Source organism: Rhinoderma darwinii, chromosome 4 (assembly GCF_050947455.1).
Source record: "Rhinoderma darwinii isolate aRhiDar2 chromosome 4, aRhiDar2.hap1, whole genome shotgun sequence".
Taxonomy (NCBI): Eukaryota; Metazoa; Chordata; class Amphibia; order Anura; family Rhinodermatidae; genus Rhinoderma; species Rhinoderma darwinii.
The window spans coordinates 267,482,679-267,501,772 of NC_134690.1; the positions used below are offsets into that span (position 1 = coordinate 267,482,679).

Consider the following 19,094-nt stretch of genomic DNA (forward strand, 5'->3'; position numbering starts at 1 on the left):
TATATAACCCCCATCATCCCTGTATTTATATAACCCCTGTAATAACTGTATATACCATCAGGAGGGGGCGGCCCGCGTGGGGGGTGTGGCGTGGGAGATGAGGAAACGGGCAGGCAGTGCAGGAACTCCAAGATAGGAGGGGGCGTGTACAAGCAGAGACGAGGTGCCGTGTCTCTGCTCAGCCAGTACTTCCTGCTGTGTAGAGACACGGCGCGTCATCAACTATGTTTACAGGCGGCTGGATCAGAGGAGGCGGAGCTCTGAAGAGCTCATGAAATATCCATCCGGCCCACTGCCTGCAAAAGTACAGTAGTTGATGGCGCGCCGCGCCTTTCTCAGCCGGAAGTACTGGCTGAGCAAAGACACGGAACGACACAGTAAATTAAAAATGTACTCTCGGTGCGGTCATGTGAACGCAGATCAGAACAGAGTAACGCTGCCACAGGTAAACAGACATTATATTAGAAATTTTACTTAAAGAGAACCTTTCACCTCCCCATACATGTGCAGCATGTATTGGGGAGGGCTGCACAAACTCTGGGGCACTTTACATTTTTTTCTACCTCTCTCCGTTCTTTAGATATCGGTGCCGTTTTATTTGGCGCCCAATATTTAAATAACCCCCTGAACAGTCAAGGGGAGAGTGTACTGTCAAGGGGGCGAGTTACTATGGCTGTGACACTGTCCAATCAGATATGGACAGTGTTACATCAAAAGCGAGGATAGAGAGAGTGTGCGCGCCCGCATTCACGCTCTCTCTCTCTTCAGCTTTGAAGATCAGTCTTCTGTCGAACTGGCAAGGGGGCGTGTCTTTGCTACGGATAGTGTAAGCGCTCCCCAGCTCTTTTAACACTGTCCGTAGCAGTGACACGCCCCCTTGCCAGTTCGGCAAAAGACTGATTTTCAAAGCTGAAAAGTGAGAGAGCGTGCGCGCGCACACTCTCTCTCCTCGTTTTTGCTGTAACACTTTCCATATCTGATTGGGCAGTGTCACAGCCATAGTAACACGCCCCCTTGACAGTACACGCCCCGTTGACTGTTCAGGGGGTTATTTAAATATCGGGTGCGAAATATAACGGCACTGATGTCTAAATAACGGAGGGAGGTAGAAAAAATATGTAAAGTGTCCCAGGGTTTGTGCAGCCCTCCCCATTACATGCTGCACTCAGCTGCACATGTATGGGTAGGTGAAAGGTTATCTTTAAATATGTCCAGTTAAGTAAATATATATAAAATTTTATTCCTGGACAACCCCTTTAAATGTTCGATTTTGGGTATTGATATGTTGGTAGGTATGCTTTTAGTGAGAGACTCTTTTAGATTACCCAGCAGCCTGCTGCTCCATAATACACAGACAAATCATCTTACATTGGGGATGCAGAAAGTCTTACAGAGCAGTCAAAATCTGGTGAGACACTGCTGAATGTGGAGAGACATCAGCAGAAGTCTGCTCAGCTCTTAAAGGGCCACAGCTTTTATGACTCTAGAAGAGCGGAATTGGTTTAATTGTTATGTATTTGAGAAAAGCTTTTTTTATTTTGGTCTCATCACTTCACGAGGTTTCACAAGAAGTGATATGTCCTTTTCTTTTAAATGGATTTCCCATCTTAGACATTTTTGGTATATCCACAGAATATACCATAAATCTCTGAGTTGGAGTCCCCTGACTCCAGTTTTGCTAGATGAGGTGATAGCCGTATTTAGCCGGAGAATGAATGGGGAATCACGTAAACAGCCGAGCAAACTCACCTGACTGAACGGTGGTTTGCGGATATGCCATTAATGTCAAACATTCCTAAATTTAAGATATTGTAATAGAAAATTGTTCATTTAATTACCAAATAATGTCCTGTGTTGGTTTTTTAAAATTGAGTAAATTAATATGTTTTAGTGAAAAAGCCGATATGGTTCCAGGGTACGACTTCTTGGTGAATTCCGTTTGGCCGGAGATAGCTCGAGGATTAGAAGAAAGATTGCCTTCACTGTTCAACCCCGGGAATCCTGACGTGTTTCATCAGGTTATTATTAGCATTAATTATCTATAGCAATGTTTCTTAATATTACTAAGCCAAGTACCTGCTACTGTAGTAAATGTCATCAGAGTATCCCAAGGTTATGGTAATACAATGTGCTGCAGCTACACCTATTAATTGCACCTCATAAACAGTGTGAGTAGCCTCTACAGACATGATGTGTACCCCAGGCTGAGAACCTAGGATCTATTGTATATAGTGTGCCATTTTAAAGAAGCACTCCAGAGATTAGTCCTGGTAATGCATCCATGCACTAACTGAATAGAACTACCCCCAGAACACATCATATGACCCTTGCTATTCAGGAAACACTGTCCAGTTGTATGACTGACTTCAATGGGTTCCATTGGCTTTCCATCTTGGCCAGATCGCGTAAGAGGCCCCCAACAAAGCCTCCAACACAGATGTGAACGATGCCTTAGGCTGTGCGCCCATAAGAGCGGTAAGCCGCCAGACATAATTTATAGCAGCGCTACTACCAACGCATTATACACGCTGATCGAGTCCCCAGTACGGCTCAGTGCCCGACGAAGGTCTCACGACCGAAACGTTGACGTTGCACGTATAGCCTCTGGCATTTATCCTGAAACAAAAATAAAAATATTTTTTTTTTAACACAATCAAGGTGTGCAGATTACATTTCTTGAGCTGAGCAATCAGCATCATGCACTCCTCTCCATTCATTTACACAGCGCATAGGGATCTTGTTAGATCCTTATGTGCTGTCTTATACTAACACATTAACGATACTGAAGTGTTTAGACAGTAAATAGACATTCCACGGGATGTCTATTCACAATCTCTGCACTTCGTTACTGTTTCTATGGTAGTTACAGCCGAGGAAACGTGATCTTGTAACCTGTCATTTACCACGTAATCTCGCGAGATTACGCGTCCTCCGCTGTAACTACCACAGACAGAGTAATGAAGTGCAGAGATTGTGAATAGACATCCCGTGGAATGTCTATTCACTGTCTAAACACTTTAGTTTTGTAAACGTGTTAGTATAAGACAGCACATAAGGATCTAACAGGATCCCTATGCTCTGTGTAAATGAATGGAGAGGAGTGCATGATGCTGATTGGTCAGCGTCATACACTCCCCTGTACAACGCCAACTTGGTCTAAAGTAAAAATATTCCCACTTAGGCATTAAGCAACTCCTTAGCATAAATCTAAAAACGCTAATAAAGTGGTAAAAATAGATTGTTTTTTTAAAATAAAAAGCACTGCTGTCACCTACATTATAGCGCCGATCTCCTTATCTAGGAGATAGGCCACTTATAATGTGGTGACAGAGCCACTTTAAGACTGCACTTTATTTTGCTGTTTTTTTTTTTTTCCATTCCTCCCCCAAAAAAGGTTTTTATTATATGTACCCCAAAATGATTCCATTAAGCAATACAACTCGTCCCGCAAAAAAACAAGCTCTAACACAGCGATGTCTACATAAAAATCAAAAAGTTAGAACTTTTGAAACGCGAGGGTGAAGAAACAGAAAATAATCACTGTCGTTAAAGAGGCTTTGTCACCACATTATAAGTGGCCTATATTGTACTTGATGTGATCGGCGCTGTAATGTATATGTTTTATAGTGTTTTTTATTTAGAAAAACGATCATGTTATGACCTATTTTAGCTTTATGCTAATGAGTTTCTTAACCCCTTCCCGCTCCTTGACGTACTATTACGTCATGGCAGCTGTATCGTTCGCGCTCCATGACGTAATAGTACGTCACGGGAGTAACGGCCGTTTCGGCCGTCCTCCCGACACATACAGGAGCTGTGACGCTGCTGTCTTGTTCAGCAGCTCCTACAGCGGGGACCGATCGCTGTGTCCCCGCCGATTAACCCCTTAAAAGCCGCGTTCTATAGAGATCGCGGCTTTTTAGGGGTTAAGCTGCCATCGCCGGCCTGCTACGCGATAGCGGCCGGCGATGGTGACTATGGCAACCGGACACCAAACAATGGCGTCCGGCTATGCCATAGACGGAAGCCTAGTGGGTCCTGACAACGTCAGGACCCACTATGCTTGCTGTCAGTGAGTAGCTGACAGTTCTAATACACTGCACTACGCATGTAGTGCAGTGTATTAGAATAGCGATCAGAGCCTCCTGCTCTCATGTCCCCTAGTGGGACAAAGTAATAAAGTAAAAAAAAAGTTAAAAAAAGATGTGTAAAAATAAGAAAATAAAAGATTTAAAAGTAATAAAAGTAAAAATCCCCCTTTTTCCCTTATCAGTCCTTTATTATTAATAAAAATATATAAACAAACAAATTAACTATACATAATTGGTATCGCCGCGTCCGTAACGGCCTGAACTACAAAACTATTTCGTTATTTATCCCGCACGATGAACGCCGTAAAATAAAATAATAATAAACCGTACCACAATCACAATTCTTTGGTCACTTCACCTCGCAAAAAATGGAATAAAAAGAGATCAAAAAGTCGCATGTACCTAAAAATGGTACTGATCGAAACTACAGTTCGTTCCGCAAAAAATAAGTCCTCGCACGTCTTGATTGATTGAAAAATAAAAACGTTATGGCTCTTAGAATAAGGTAACACAAAAAGTTAATGATTGTTTACAAAACGTATTTTATTGTGCAAACGCCATAAGACATAAAAAAAAACTATAAACATCTGGTATCGCCGTAATCGTATCGCCACGCAGAATAAAGTGAATGTGTCATTTATAGCGCACGGTGCACGCAGTAAAAAAAAAAGAATAAAAAAACAATAGTAGAATTGCTGTTTTTTAGTCACCACGCCACTTAAAAATAGAATAGAAACTGATCAAAAAGCCGCATGCACCCGAAGAAAACTACAATGGATTCCTCAAGGGGTCTAGTTTCCAAATTGGGGTCACTTTTGGGGGGTTCCCAATGTTTTGGCACCACAAGACCTCTTCAAACCGGACATGGTGCCTAATAAAAAAGAGGCCTCAAAATCCACTAGGTGCTCCTTCGCTTCGGAGGCCGGTGCTTCAGTCCATTACCGCCCGAGGGCCACATGTGGGATATTTCTCAAAACTGCAGAATCTGGGCAATACGTATTAAGTTGCGTTTCACTGATAAATCCTTTTGTGTTATAAAAAAAATGGTATAAAGAGGATTTTGTGACAAAAAAAAAAAAAGTCAATTTCACCTCCTACTTTGCTCTAAATTTTTGTGAAACACCTAAAGGGTTCATAAACTTTCTAAATGCTGTTGTGAATACTTTGAGGGGTCTAGTTTCTAAAATGGGGTATTTCATAGGGGTTTCTAATATATGGGCCCCTCATAGCAACTTCAGAACTGAACTGGAACCTAAAAAAATAAATAAATGAGGCAATACTTCGCTTCTTACATTATACTGATAATGAGCCGTGCCCACCCCGAGATGACCCCAGTTTTGACCGTTTGTATAAACGGAGACCCCTATTAGACCGTTCCAGTGCCCGGTTTTCCCAAGCATACACCCCCGAGAAGTGTATTTCTATTGATGAGTCCCGGGTACATTTTAAAGGGAGGGTTGAATTCCTCGAGTACCTGCCGGGTAAGAGGGCAAGGTATGGCGTGAAGATGTATAAGCTGCGAGAGTGCATCAGGGTATACCTACAGGTTTAGGATATATGAAGGAAAGGCCACCCCCAAACCAGACTGCATCCTAGACTACAATAGGTACATGGGAGGGATGGACTTGTCAGATCAAATCCTGAAGCCCTACAGCGCTATGCGGTGTGGTATAAGAAGCTGGCCGTGCACATCATACAGATGGCTTTTTACAATGCGTACGTGCTACGTCGATGTGCAGGCCAGACGGGAACTTTCCTGGAATTTCAAGAGGTGATTATCAAGAACCTAATCTTTAGTGACCAAGAAGGGGGGGCACCCAGTAGTTCTGGAAGCGGGGCCACACGCATCGTACCAGGGCGGCAACACTTTCCAGGGGAAGTTCCCCAAACTGGCAAGAAGGGAAAAAGTCAAAAGAGGTGCAAAGTCTGCTATAAGAGGGCGATAAGGGATGACACAATATATCAATGTGACACGTGTCCCGAATAACCAGAGCTCTGTATGAAAGAGTGTTTTAAAATTTATCATACATCCCTTGGTTTATAATTTACCCCAATTTTACTTACCCTGATGCACTCCACACAGCTTATCCCCCCTCGTCTTTCCCCTCTGAGCCCTGCTGTGTGCCCAGGCAGCTGATAACAGCCACATGTAGGGTATTGCCATACCCGGGAGAACCCACATTACAGTCTATGGGGTGTAGGTCTCCGGTCAAAATGCTCACTACACCTCTAGATGAATGCCTTAAGGGTGTAGTTTTTAAAACGGGGTCACTTCTTGCGTGTTTCAACTGTACTGGTACCTCAGGTGCTTCTGCATACATTACTTCGCACTAGAAAATCCCCAGTAGGCCAAATGGTGGTCCTTTCCTTCTGAGCCCTCCCATGGGCCCAAACGGCAGTTTATCACAACAAATGGGGTATTGCGGCCCTCAGAACAAATTGCGCAACAGAATGGGGTATTTTGTTTCTTGTGAAAATAAGAAATTTTCAGCCAAAACTACATATTATTTGAAAAAAATAATTTTGTTTTCATTCCCAGCCCAATTCAAATTAATTCAGTGAAAAAACTATGGGGTCAAAATAGTCACAACACCCATAAATGAATTCCTTGAGGGGTGTAGTTTCCAAAATGGGGTCATTTGTGATTGGTTTCTATTGATTTGATACCTCTGGGGCTCTGCAAATGCGACATGGCACCCGAAAACCAATCCAGCAAAATCTGGACTCCAAAGAACACACAGCGCTCCTTTCCTTCTGAGGCCTCCCATGGGCCCAAACGGCAGTTTATCACCACAAATGGGGTATTGCCGCACTCAGGACAAATTGGGCAACAAAATGGAGTATTTTATTTCTTGTGAAAATAAGAATTTTTGAGCTAAAATGACATATTATTGGAAAAAATATATTTTTTTTTAATTCCCAGCCCAATTCAAATAAGTTCTGTGAAGAAACTATGGGGTCTAAATGGTCACATTACCCATAAATGAATTCCTTGAGGGGTGTAGTTTCCAAAATGGGGTCACTTCTGGTGGGTTTCCATTGCTTTGATACCTCTGGGGCTCTGCAAATGCGACATGGCAGCCGAAAACCAATCCATCAAAATCTGGACTCCAAAGAACACACAGCGCTCCTTCCCTTCTGAGGCCTCCCATGGGCCCAAACGGCAGTTTATTGCCACAAATGGGGTATTGCTGCACTCAGGAGAAATTGGGCAACAAAATTGAGCATTTTGTTCCCTGTGAAAATAAGAAATTTTGCTAAAAAATTACATCTTATTGGAAAAAATGTAATTTTTTTAATGTCACAGCCCAATTGAAATAGGTGCTGTGAAAAAACTGTGTGCTCAAAATGCTAACAACAACCATAAATGAATTCCTTGAGGGGTGTAGTTTCCAAAATGGGGTCACTTCTGGTGGGTTTCCATTGCTTTGATACCTCTGGGGCTCTGCAAATGCGACATGGCACCCGAAAACCAATCCAGCAAAATCTGCACTCCAAAGAACACACAGCGCTCCTTCCATTCTGAGCCCTCCCATGGGCCCAAACGGCAGTTTATCACCACAAATGGGGTATTGCCACACTAAGGACAAATTGGGCAACCAAATGGGGTATTTTGTTCCCTGTGAAAATAAGAAATTTTGATCACAAATGACATTTTATTGGAAAAAATGACATTTTTTTCATTTCACAGCCCAATTCAAATAGGTGCTGTGAAAAAACTGTGCGGTCAAAATGGTAACAACAACCATAAATGAATTCCTTGAGGGGTGTAGTTTCCAAAATGGGGTCACTATTGGGGGATTCCTACTGTTTTGGCACCTCAACACCTCTTCAAACCCGGCATGCTGCCTAAAATATATTCTAATAAAAAAGAGGACTCAAAATGCACTAGGTGCTTCTTTGCTTCTAGGGCTTGTCTTTTAGTCTACGAGCGCAGTAGGGCCACATGTGGGACATTTCTAAAAACTGCAGAATCTGGACAATACATATTTAGTAGTGTTTCTCTGGTAAAACCTTCTGTGTTACAGAAAAAAAAATGAATAAAATTGAAATTCCGCAAGAAAAATGAAATTTGCAAAGTTCACCTCCACTTTGCTTTAATTCCTGTGAAATGGCTGAAGGGTTAAAAAACTTTCTAAATGCTGTTTTGAATACTTTGAGGGGTCTAGTTTTTAAAATGGGGTGTTTTATCAGGGTTTCTAATACATAGGCCCCTCAAAGCCACTTCAGAGCTGAACAGGTACCTTAAATAAAAGGCATTTGACATTTTCTTAAAAATATGTGAAATTGCTGTTTATGTTCTAAGCCTTGTAACGTCCAAGAAAAATAAACAAATGTTCAAAAAACGATGCCAATCTAAAGTAGACATATGGGAAATGTGAACTAGTGACTATTGTGGGTGGTATAACCGTCTGTTTTACAAGCAGATGCATTTCAATTCTGAAAAATGCTATTTTTTCAAAATTTTCTCTAAATTTTGCCATTTTTCACCAATAAACACTGAATATATCGACCAAATTTTACCACGAACATGAAGCCCAATGTGTCACGAGAAAACAATCTCAGAATCGCTTGGGTAGGTTTAAGCATTCTCACGTTATTACCACATAAAGTGAAATATGTCAGATTTGAAAAATGGGCTCTGAGCCTTAAGGCCAAAACTAGGCTGCGTCCTTAAGGGGTTAATGAACAACTGAGCGTTTTTTACTTTTTGGCCAAATGGGTGTTGTACAGAGGAGTGTATGACGCTGACCAATCAGCGTCATACACTTCTCCCCATTCATTTACACAGCACATAGTGATATAACTATATCGCTATGTGCAGCCACATAAACACACTATAACGTACCTGCAGTGTCCTGACAGTGAATATACATTACCTCCAGCCAGGACGTGATGTCTATACAGAATCCTGACACTTCACTAACACAATCCCGACACTACAGCACAGCAAGCGTAATCTGGCGAGATTACGCTGTAAACTGTCATTTCAAACGAGATTACGCTTGCTGTCCTGTAGTGTCGGGATTCTGAATAAACATCACGTCCTGGCTGGAGGTAATGTATATTCATTGTCAGGACGCTGCAGTAACGTTATAGTGTGTTTATGTGGCTGCACATAGCGATATAGCTATATCGCTATGTGCTGTATAAATAAATGGAGAGAAGTGTATGACGCCGATTGGTCAGCGTCATACACTCCTCTGTACAACGCCCACTTGGCCAAAAAGTAAAACACGCCCAGTTGTTCATTAAGAAACTAATTAGCATAAAGCTAACATAGGTCTTAACTCCGTCATAAAATTATCGTTTTTCTAAATAAAAAACACTGCTGTAATCTACATTACTCGCCGATCACATCATGTACAATATAGGCCACTTATAATGTGGTGACAGAGCCTCTTTAAGGTCCAAAATAGGCTGGTCACCAAAGGGTTAAAGTGTATCTATTATTTTACGTGAATTTTCAGAATACGCCATAGTCTGTGTGTACTTGAGTAAGGGCCTGTTCACATCACTATTTGCTTTCTGTTCCGGGGTTCCGTCGGAGGTTTCCGTCGGGTGAACCCCGCAACGGAAAGTGAAAACACAGCTTCCGTTTCAGTCACCATTGATCTCAATGGTGACGGAAACATCGCTACTGGTTTCCGTTCGTCACCATTCTGGCAGGTTTCCGGTTTTCCGACGGAATCAATAGCGAAGTCGGAATGGTGACGAACGGAAACCATTATCGTTGTTTCCATCACCATTGAGATCAATGGTAACTGAAACGGAAGCTGTGGTTCCACTTTCCGTTGTTGGGTTCACCCGACGGAAACCCCCGAAGGAATGCCGGAATGGAAAGCAAACGGTGATGTGAACAGGCCCTGTTCACACTGAGTTTTTTTTACGCGGAAACCGCATCGGAAAACGTGCCAAAGAACTTCCGAAAATGCCTCCTATTGATTTCAATGGGAGGCGGAGGCATTATTTTCCCGCGAGCGGAAAAACCGTCTTTTGGGAAAAAGAAGCGACATGCCCTATCTTCCGTTGTTTACATCTCTGACCTCGCATTGACATCAATTGGGAGGCAGAGAAAGTGAATTTCACTGCGTTTTTGCCCGTGGCTCTCAATGGTCGCAGGCAAATATCACGGCGAGCAGGCAGATCAAAATCTGCCTCAAAATTCGGAATTTTGAGGCAGGATTTTCTGCCTGCAAAAAACTCTGTGTGAACATACTCTTATATGTTTTTTGGATCATAATGGTTTAAGCAGTTTTCCTCCTCCTGCAGGCTCCATCTCTAAGGGTATGTTCACACGCAGTGGTTTCAGATGTAATTCGAGCGTCTTATGCCTCGAATTACGCCTGAAAAACGCCCCTAATACGCCTACAAACATCTGCCCATTTCTTGCAATGGGATTTACGATGTTCTGTTCCCACGAGCCTTTATTTTACGCGTCGCTGTCAAAATACGGCGTGTAAAATGACGGCTCGTCAAAAGAAGTGCAGGACACTTCTTGGGACGTTTTAGGAGGCGTTTTTCAATGACTCCATTCAAAAACAGCTCCAAAAACGTCCGTGAAAAATGCGAGGAGTTAAAAAAAAAAAAAAAGTCTGAAAACGGCTACGTGTTTTCAGACGTTTCTGGTCACTGCGTGTGAACATACCCTAATTGTCAGTTTATCATGACCTCCCCTCCAGAAGTGGTGGGCACTAGAATCTATTATGTTTTCTCACACTCAAAACGAAGTTGTCACGCCAAGGTCAAAATGCTTTTTTTGAACCGAACCATGGCAAAACCGCGCTGCGGAAAAAACCTCCATTTTGACCGCGACGTGTGCCCAGGCTTAAGGCCCCTTTACACTGGGCGATGATCGGGCAGGCAAGCGTTCATAGAACGCTCGTTTACGTTAATTGCCCTGTGTAAACAGGGCAGCGATTAGCAGATGAACGAGCAAACACTCGTTCATCTGCTGATCGTTTTAAAAAATGTAAATATTATCGTTGTCGGCAGCACATCTCCCTGTGTAAAGAGGGAGACGTTCTGACGACATAACGTATGGGGACGAGCGATCAGAGTAACGACTGCTTGTCCCCATCCATAGCTCCGTGTGACAGGAGCAAACAAGCGCCGAGCAACAGTGTCTCGTTGATCGACGCTTGCTTCACCGGCCGAATATCGGCAGGTGTAAAAGGCCCTTTAGGATCACAGTACCCTGTTTCCCAGCCCACAATTCTGTGCCTGCTTCTGATGAACTAGCAGTGGGTACAGATCAGTCTTCTGCGTTAGCTCCCCTTGTCCACCCAGCCTTAATACTCTGATCAATTATCTGTTCCTCCATGAGATCTGCCCTTCCCCCACAGACACCGTTGCATAAGATTTAAGATTGAAAAGTCTAAGTCTGGGTTCACACGTCGCAATTAAAAATTCTTTGTTTTTTTTTCAGTAAATCACGGCAAAACCACGTCATTTTGCTAGGCCTGCGGGAAAAATAAATATCTATTATCGCAACGTGTAATCCGAGTCTAGTATTGCTGCTCTCCATCAAGCACTGGTGTGAAAGCTGGTACTAGAATAAAATAAAAAGCATTTATTGTATATCAATATGACATCAATGACCGATTGTTGGGGGAGGGGGGTCTGACTTATCAGATCTGATATGACATCAATGCATTGTGGGAAAGCCCTTTTAACTGACTCTATGAATGTGACATTAACCTTATATTGTGCTCTCTTGTTTTTTAGAAATACAGTATTAGCATGGATTTTTTAAGAAAATTTGAAAGACAATGTGGTTCACAAGCAAGTGTAAAGAGACTTCGCGCACATCCCTCTTACCACAGTTTTAATAATAGGTGGAATTTGCCCGTGTATTTTCAGATAAGGTAAACATGACTTTCCAATACTTCTGGGCAAAATCTTTTTTTTTTTTTTTTTAGATTTCGTTTAAGCACACACATTTCTTCTCATATTGGAAACGTTAACAAATTTCATAATGGTTTTCGTTTTTTGAAACTTTTTTTTCTGACGTTTATTGGCAGGATTTAATGGAACATATAGTATGGTTTAGTCTTGTGTTAAATGTATATATTGGGGAGAATTTATGAAATGTTCTACGGCAGTAGAAAGGTTGCAAAAGTCGCATTTTGTGCAAAAAATTTTTGCAACTTTTTTGGCATTTGCGCCGCTCATGCCACTTTACCAAAAAGTTGCAAAGCTAAGAAGAAGGGGACGGCCGGATAAATCTTCTATATTTTACCCCAGAAATTGGCATAAATTATACCGCTAATCTACGCCACTAGAATTTACTTTCTTGCACACTGACAGCCAGAGATGTGCCTAATTTATTCGGTCATGTGCCACTTATTAACTTAGGCACAACCTATTCCAGCGCCATTTTTGAAACACCAGTCTTAATAAATTACCCCTATTGTCACGTTACAGTGACTGTATTGACAAGTTCTAGCGTAGCAGATTTTTCGTTTTCCACATGAAAATGTGCAACACATGCCGCCTGACCTGCCATGGCTGTATGCCTATTATTTCTAGTAGACTGCCTGTCCGTTTTACACTGACAGGCAGTAATGCTTTGTTATACTAAATATACCAACGCATTTTATCAGTGATCAGAAGATCACTTAGTAAAGTCCTCTAGTAGTTGATGGACGTGTCTTTTTTTTCAACCGTACTATGTAGTAGGGCTAAAAAAAAAAAAATATGCATGCAGTTTAAAAAAACAAATAAATAAATACAGAAAACTACGGCGGAATTTCTTTTTTTTTATTTTTATTCAATTTTCCCTCCAATTTGCAGGGTGACGCTATGTTATCTGCTTATTGCCAAAGGACCCTTCTAACAAGTAGGGATAGTCCAAAGCGGAATACCTCTTTAAATGCCAAAAAAGGGTGGTCATTATAAAGGGTTAATGAATATAAAAATTTATTTTGTAAGAAAATATAGTGCAATATATACAATGGACACATCTATTATAACTAAGAAAGTGTGTAAATAGCAATACTGTATGGGATTCTACCTTCCGACTGGAGACTTCTCGGTCATGTCATTAGGGGACACAGATGGTGAGTATAGGCTGCTGCCTCTAGGAGGCGGACACTAAGCATTAAAAGTGGTACCTCCAGGGCGTGGCCTAGCAGCGTATGTGAGAGGAAGCAGGATCCGAAACTCCCGCTGCCATTCTCCTTCATTTGTATCCTGTCAGTGTTATTTGCACACGGTGTCATACCTGTCACGAGAGAAGAGGTGGTGGAGAACCTGGGGACGGTATTTCTGACCATTAACGGCGCTTATAATGACCCGATCCCGGAAATCGAAGGCAGTAGAGGACGAGGAGCTGAAGGAGCAAGATGGCGCTGACACGTGCTCCTTCCCGGCGCCCAGAGATGTGAGAGGGGCGGCAGCATCCAGGTTAGAGCGCTTTAACCGGCAAACACCTACGAAGCCTGCTGTACCCAGGGGGCCGTTGAGTAACAGGGAAAGGATGGCGGAAGGCTCAGGCTCTGGCTCTCGGTTTGAGCCACTGAGGACTCAGATGGAGTCGGACGAGGAAGAAAATGGAGGATTGGTGCCGGATAATCAGAAGGAGGCTCACATGGCCTGGTAGTACCTGGACCCACCTTGGCAGATGTCTTTTTGGCGGTAAGCCAGTGCAATTCCACTTTAGCCAAGCTTACTTGTCAGGTGGGGGGGGGGGGTAAAGAGGACATTTCCATCATACGCCATGATCTACAGAAAGTGTCTGAACGCACAACGGCGGTGGAGGGTCGGGTCAGTGAGTTGGAAGACCGAATGCTGCCCTTGCGGAGAGAATCGTCTGCGCCGAAATAATGTGAGGATGGTGGGGATCCCGGGGAAAGTGGAAGAGGCCCACCCAGATTCTTATTTTGAAAAATGGCTGCTAGAAGTGTTTGGCAAAGAATCCTTGACGCCATTGTTTGCAGTGGAAAGAGCTCATAGAGTGCCTACTCGACCTGGCCCACCTGGCAGACCGCCCAGGGCAGTTCTGGTGAAATTGCTCCATTACAAAGATCGGGATCTGATTCTTAGACAAGCTCGGGAACGACAAGATATTAGTGTGAACGGGGCGAAAGTTTCCTTCTATCCAGATTTCTCAGCTGAGATTCAGAAGCGACGACTGCAGTTGCTAGATATCAAAAAACGACTGAGGAGTCTTCGGGTTCAATATTCTATGCTGTATCCAGCAAAGCTGCGGGTGGTAGCGCTGGGGACTGCCCAATTTTTTGAGAGCCCAAAAGATGCGCTAAGATGGCTGGACAGTCATGAGGATCGTCTTCGTCAGGAGCGGGAGGAAGCTGCTGTGCGCACCTGAGATGGAAGGTTCCTGAAGGGACTGTTGCTGATGGAGGGAGAGGGGATTTTATAGAGGGAAATGCGGTTATATGCTAAAATGTTAAATTGTCTGCAGGGGAGTTTAAGTCCTTTTCTCTCAGATATAGGGAAGGGGGGGGGGGGAAATATTGTCAGTTTAAATGTGACATGGTTATTTAAAATGTGAAAATGACATAGATATGCTGTATTCTGGTGGCGGGAGGATCGGAGCTTCTGAGGTACATTGCATAGAATATTTTACATGTATTTTTACATTGTGAATAAGGTGCTGAAGTGTCCTAATAAGGGCGAGTTGTTCGCCTGCCCTGGCCCTCTCAGGAGGGTAAGTTTATGGCAAGGTGGGGAGATAAGAGACATGACAGGGGAGAAGGGAATGTGTTGCGGGCGGGGGGGGGGGGTGGGAGGTTAAAGCGCGTCATACTCAGAAGTGTATTGTATTATATGGTATATCTCAATGTCAAATACAAGCCTTGATTAGATGGGGGGGAAGGGTAAACTTCGTGTCCTGGAATGTAAGGGGTATGGGGGAAGCTACAAAACGCAGGGCTATCTTTGATTCACTGAAGAAACAGTCTGCTGGGGTGGTGGGACTGCAGGAGACTCACCTTACCAAAGACACGGCCCATCAGACGCATAGAGTCTGGATCAGACACAGTTTCCACTCCTTTCATTCCACATACTCAAGAGGGGTTAGTCTCCTGATACACCGAAATTTGCCATTTAGCTGCATGGATTCATTCAGTGATCGGGAGGGTAGATATGTGGGGATACATTGTAAACTATTCAATTGGGAGTGTATTATAGTGATACTGTATGTGCCTCCCCCATACTCTGTGGTTCCTATACGAGAAGTGTTGGAGAAATTGACTGGTTGGCCGGTGGTCCCGACTATACTAATGGGAGACTTCAATAACATAATGGATAAGACGCATTATAAGTTCCCGAGGACTGGGGAGGGAGGGGAAACTGGTCTGACTCCATTCGGGAAATATATGACTGAGGTTGTGTTTACGGATGTGTGGCGAGCTAAATGGCCATCTACTGTGCAATATTCCTGGTTGTCTTCTACATACGGGTCATTGTCCAGATTGGATTTGATATTCAGTAATAGTCTGGGAGTCATGTGTGTTGAAGAGGTGGAATATTTGCCGCGCTTGCTGTCCGATCATTCTCCGATACTAATGAAAGTCAGAACCAGTCCGCAGGAAGGAGGACATAGAATGCACTGGCGGCTGAATCCGTTCTGGATTCAACTGTTAGGGGGGGAAAAATAGCCTTGAGCTTGCAAGAATACTTTGAATTCAATTCCGGCACAGTCCCTGTAGATGTTTTATGGGATGCGATGAAGGCATATATTAGAGGGGTGTATATACGGGAGATCACGGCCGTTAAGAATAGGACGAAACAAGTGGGCATGGACCTGTCGAATAGGGTAACATTAACGGAAGAGAGTCATGTTGCACATTGCACGGCAGATACGCTTGCTCAATGGAAGGTTGCTCAGAAATTGAGGGAACATGTGATGGAACAGGCGGCTAATAAAATACTTTTTATGCAGCAGAAATATTATGAGGAGGGGGAAATGACGGGCCGACTGTTGGCCACTATAGCTAGGCCTGCTCAAGATAGTGCGTTTGTCCATTGCTTACAGGATAGAGACGGGGTGTTGGTCAAAGAAACAGGAGACGTGCTGAAGGCGTTGAAATCTTATTATACTGAACTGTATAGCTCTAAAGTTGACTACACGGGAACGCTATTAGCAGACTATTTAGAGGGTAAGACGTGGGCCACACTGACGGCAGAGGATAGGGAAGAGCTAGAGGCACCACTAACTCTGGAAGAAATGCAACTAGCGGTGAGTTCGATGGCAAATGAAAAGGCACCAGGGCTAGATGGCATACCAGTGGAGCTGTATAAGACCTGCGGTGATGTGCTTTTACCAGAGTTATTGGTAGTGTTCCAGGATGGTTTTGAGAGGGGACGTTTGCCGCGGTCAATGTCTGAGGCTGCCATAGTAGTTCTTCCTGAAGAGGGGAAGGATAAGACTTTGCCTGAATCCTATCAACCAATTTCCTTGTTGACCTCCGATGTTAAAGTTCTCGCAAAAATTCTTGCCTATAGACTGACGAAAGTAGTGACCACCATCGTTGGCCCAGACCAGTCGGGGTTTATGTCATCGAAATCTACGGCAGTTAATCTGAGGAGGTTGTTCCTGAATATACAGGCGGATACTGATGACACACGGTCTAGGGCAGTGCTGTCCCTGGATGCCGCTAAGGCCTTTGATAGTGTGGAATGGGGATATATGTGGGCGGTGATGGAGCGCATGGGGTTTGGAAACAACTTTATCACCTGGGTACGACTATTATATAAGCAGCCAGTGGCCAGAATTCGAGCTAACGGGAGGATGTCAGAGACCTTTGCTTTGGAGAGGGGGACGCGTCAGGGATGCCCGTTATCCCCGCTGTTATTTGCTCTGGCAATTGAGCCCTTGGCGAATGTTGTGAGACAGCATCCGGATATAGAAGGATTTTTAGGTATGGGGATCTGGAGGAACGTATAGCCCTATATGCGGATGATGTTTTGTTATTTTTGAGGGGAATAGATCGGTCGTTACCGGCAGTTATGAATGTGCTGGAGAGCTTTGGTAAATTCTCGGGGTTAAGAATCAATTGGAATAAGTCAGTGCTATTGTCGCTTACCCCTCTGAGTTTGCCGTTGGTGGTGAGATGCGTGAATATACCTTGTGTGAAGGAATTTAAATACCTAGGGATTACAGTCTCGGCAAGGGTGCAGGACTTTGTTGCTCTAAACGTGAAACCATTATTGGAGAACATAAGAGAGAGATCCAAAATTTGGCTTGGGCTACCGCTCTCAGCACTGGGACGTGCAAATTTAATAAAAATTATCTTAATGCCTCAGATTCTTTACGTGGTGCATAATGCTCCAGTGTGGTTGCCTAAGTAGTGGTTTAGGAGGATTCATAACCTGTTCAGGGACTTGGTGTGGAAAAGGGGGATCCCTCGGATTAAAATGGAAAAATTGCAGTTACCAAAGGAGCAGGGTGGGTTGGCTGTTCCAAATGTGTGGATATATTACTTGGCGGCTCAGTTGCAGCACTTTGCAGGCTGGAAAGACAGAGAGGATTGGGACTCTAGGGGGAAGCTGCTATTCTACTTGGGACAGCGCATGAGTATGCTAGAGGCCTTGGAATCCCACAAATTGAAGTGGGAGGCGAGAGGAAAACCTACCTTGTTATTGCTTCATAAGGTTTGGTGGGAATGTAAGGCCATACTGGGAGTTACGGGGTGTTCCAATTATATGCCCATTTGGAACAACCCATACCTCTGGGAGTTTAACACACTGGAGGGATTTCAGGAGTGGGAGCAAAAAGGAGTTCGATTGGTGAGTCAGTTATATGACGAGGGAACTTTTAAACTATTTTCGCAGTTCTAGGAAGAGTTTGACCTCCCTCATAGGTTGTTCTATCAATGTCTGCGGCATGCGGCACAAGCCCAGGCACGAGTGCTAGATTTGGGCTGTTCCGGTATGGGAGTGGTGGAGCAGATACTGGAGGCAAGAGACATGAAAGGGCTTATATCTTTGCTGTATGGCACGCTGCTTCTCAAATTTCGAAAGGATCCGATGGCGGAGGTTAAAAGTAAATGGGGTTGGGGCGTGGCTTGGCTACCGGACTGGATGGCTGTGTGAGGGACTAGCTCCGCACTGCACAAACGACTTCTACCGAATTGTACCTTGGTACACTTCTAAAAACTATCCACAACGGATAACGATCATCTCCTGGGATGCCCAGGAAAAAGAGAACCGTCGCTAAACCAGCGAAACTGACGGACTTCTACCTCCCGCGCCGCCGCATGTCGGGACAAGATGGTGCCGACGACTGCTCTCAGGCTGGTTCCCTGGCGTCTGATCCGGGTTCCCCCTCCGTGCCTTCCGCTGCCATGCCGAGGCGAAGCAGCTCAGCTCCGCCGACTCCACTACCAAGAGGGACACAGGTCGGTAACTCACCTATGGCTACGGGTCCGCCTTCTCTGGATCACAGCGGCCGCCATCTTGAGACCACAACACGTGGCTCACAGCTTCACTCTCCTTCCTCCCCTGTCACACGCGGCCCCGGAAGACAAGAGCATCTAGAGGTAGGAGAAAACCCTGCTGAGAACCCTGTGCTTCCCATAGCTCCACAATCTGATTGGCCTGAATCTGCGCCTCCTTCCTCTAATTTCATTACTGAAATCTCCCTTAAAATGATGTTGCAAGATTTACAGCGCTCCATACAGGTGGGCTTTGCCCAATTGCTCAAACCTATGTCCGAGGCCATTCATGAGATTGAGGACAGAGTACAACACACGGAATCAAAAATGAGCGATTATGCAACTTCGCACAATGCTCTGATTGACGCACATTACGATCTAGAGGCAGAAATGTCGCAAATCAGAGCGAAGATCGCTGATTTAGAAGACCGCTCACGACGTAACAACGTTAAATTTCGGGGAGTTCCAGAAACAGTAGCCGCAAAAGACCTAGCCCAGTACATTCAAGGGCTGATGACAGCATTGCTCCCCAACTGTACCCCTAGAGATTTAATAATCGACAGAGCTCATAGAGTTCCGAAACCGAAGCATCTGGCGGAAG

At 44.1% G+C, this 19,094-nt stretch overlaps 1 protein-coding gene across 1 annotated transcript in view; it reads left to right on the top strand.

Annotated features, from left to right (window-relative positions):
• COG2 (component of oligomeric golgi complex 2) overlaps positions 1 to 19,094 on the top strand; it is a 128,465-nt gene that overhangs the window by 44,359 nt on the left and 65,012 nt on the right. The window contains exons 9-10 of the mRNA XM_075862463.1: positions 1,892 to 2,018; positions 11,820 to 11,959. Coding sequence (XP_075718578.1) covers positions 1,892 to 2,018; positions 11,820 to 11,959 — 267 coding nt within the window. The remainder of the gene's footprint in view (positions 1 to 1,891; positions 2,019 to 11,819; positions 11,960 to 19,094) is intronic.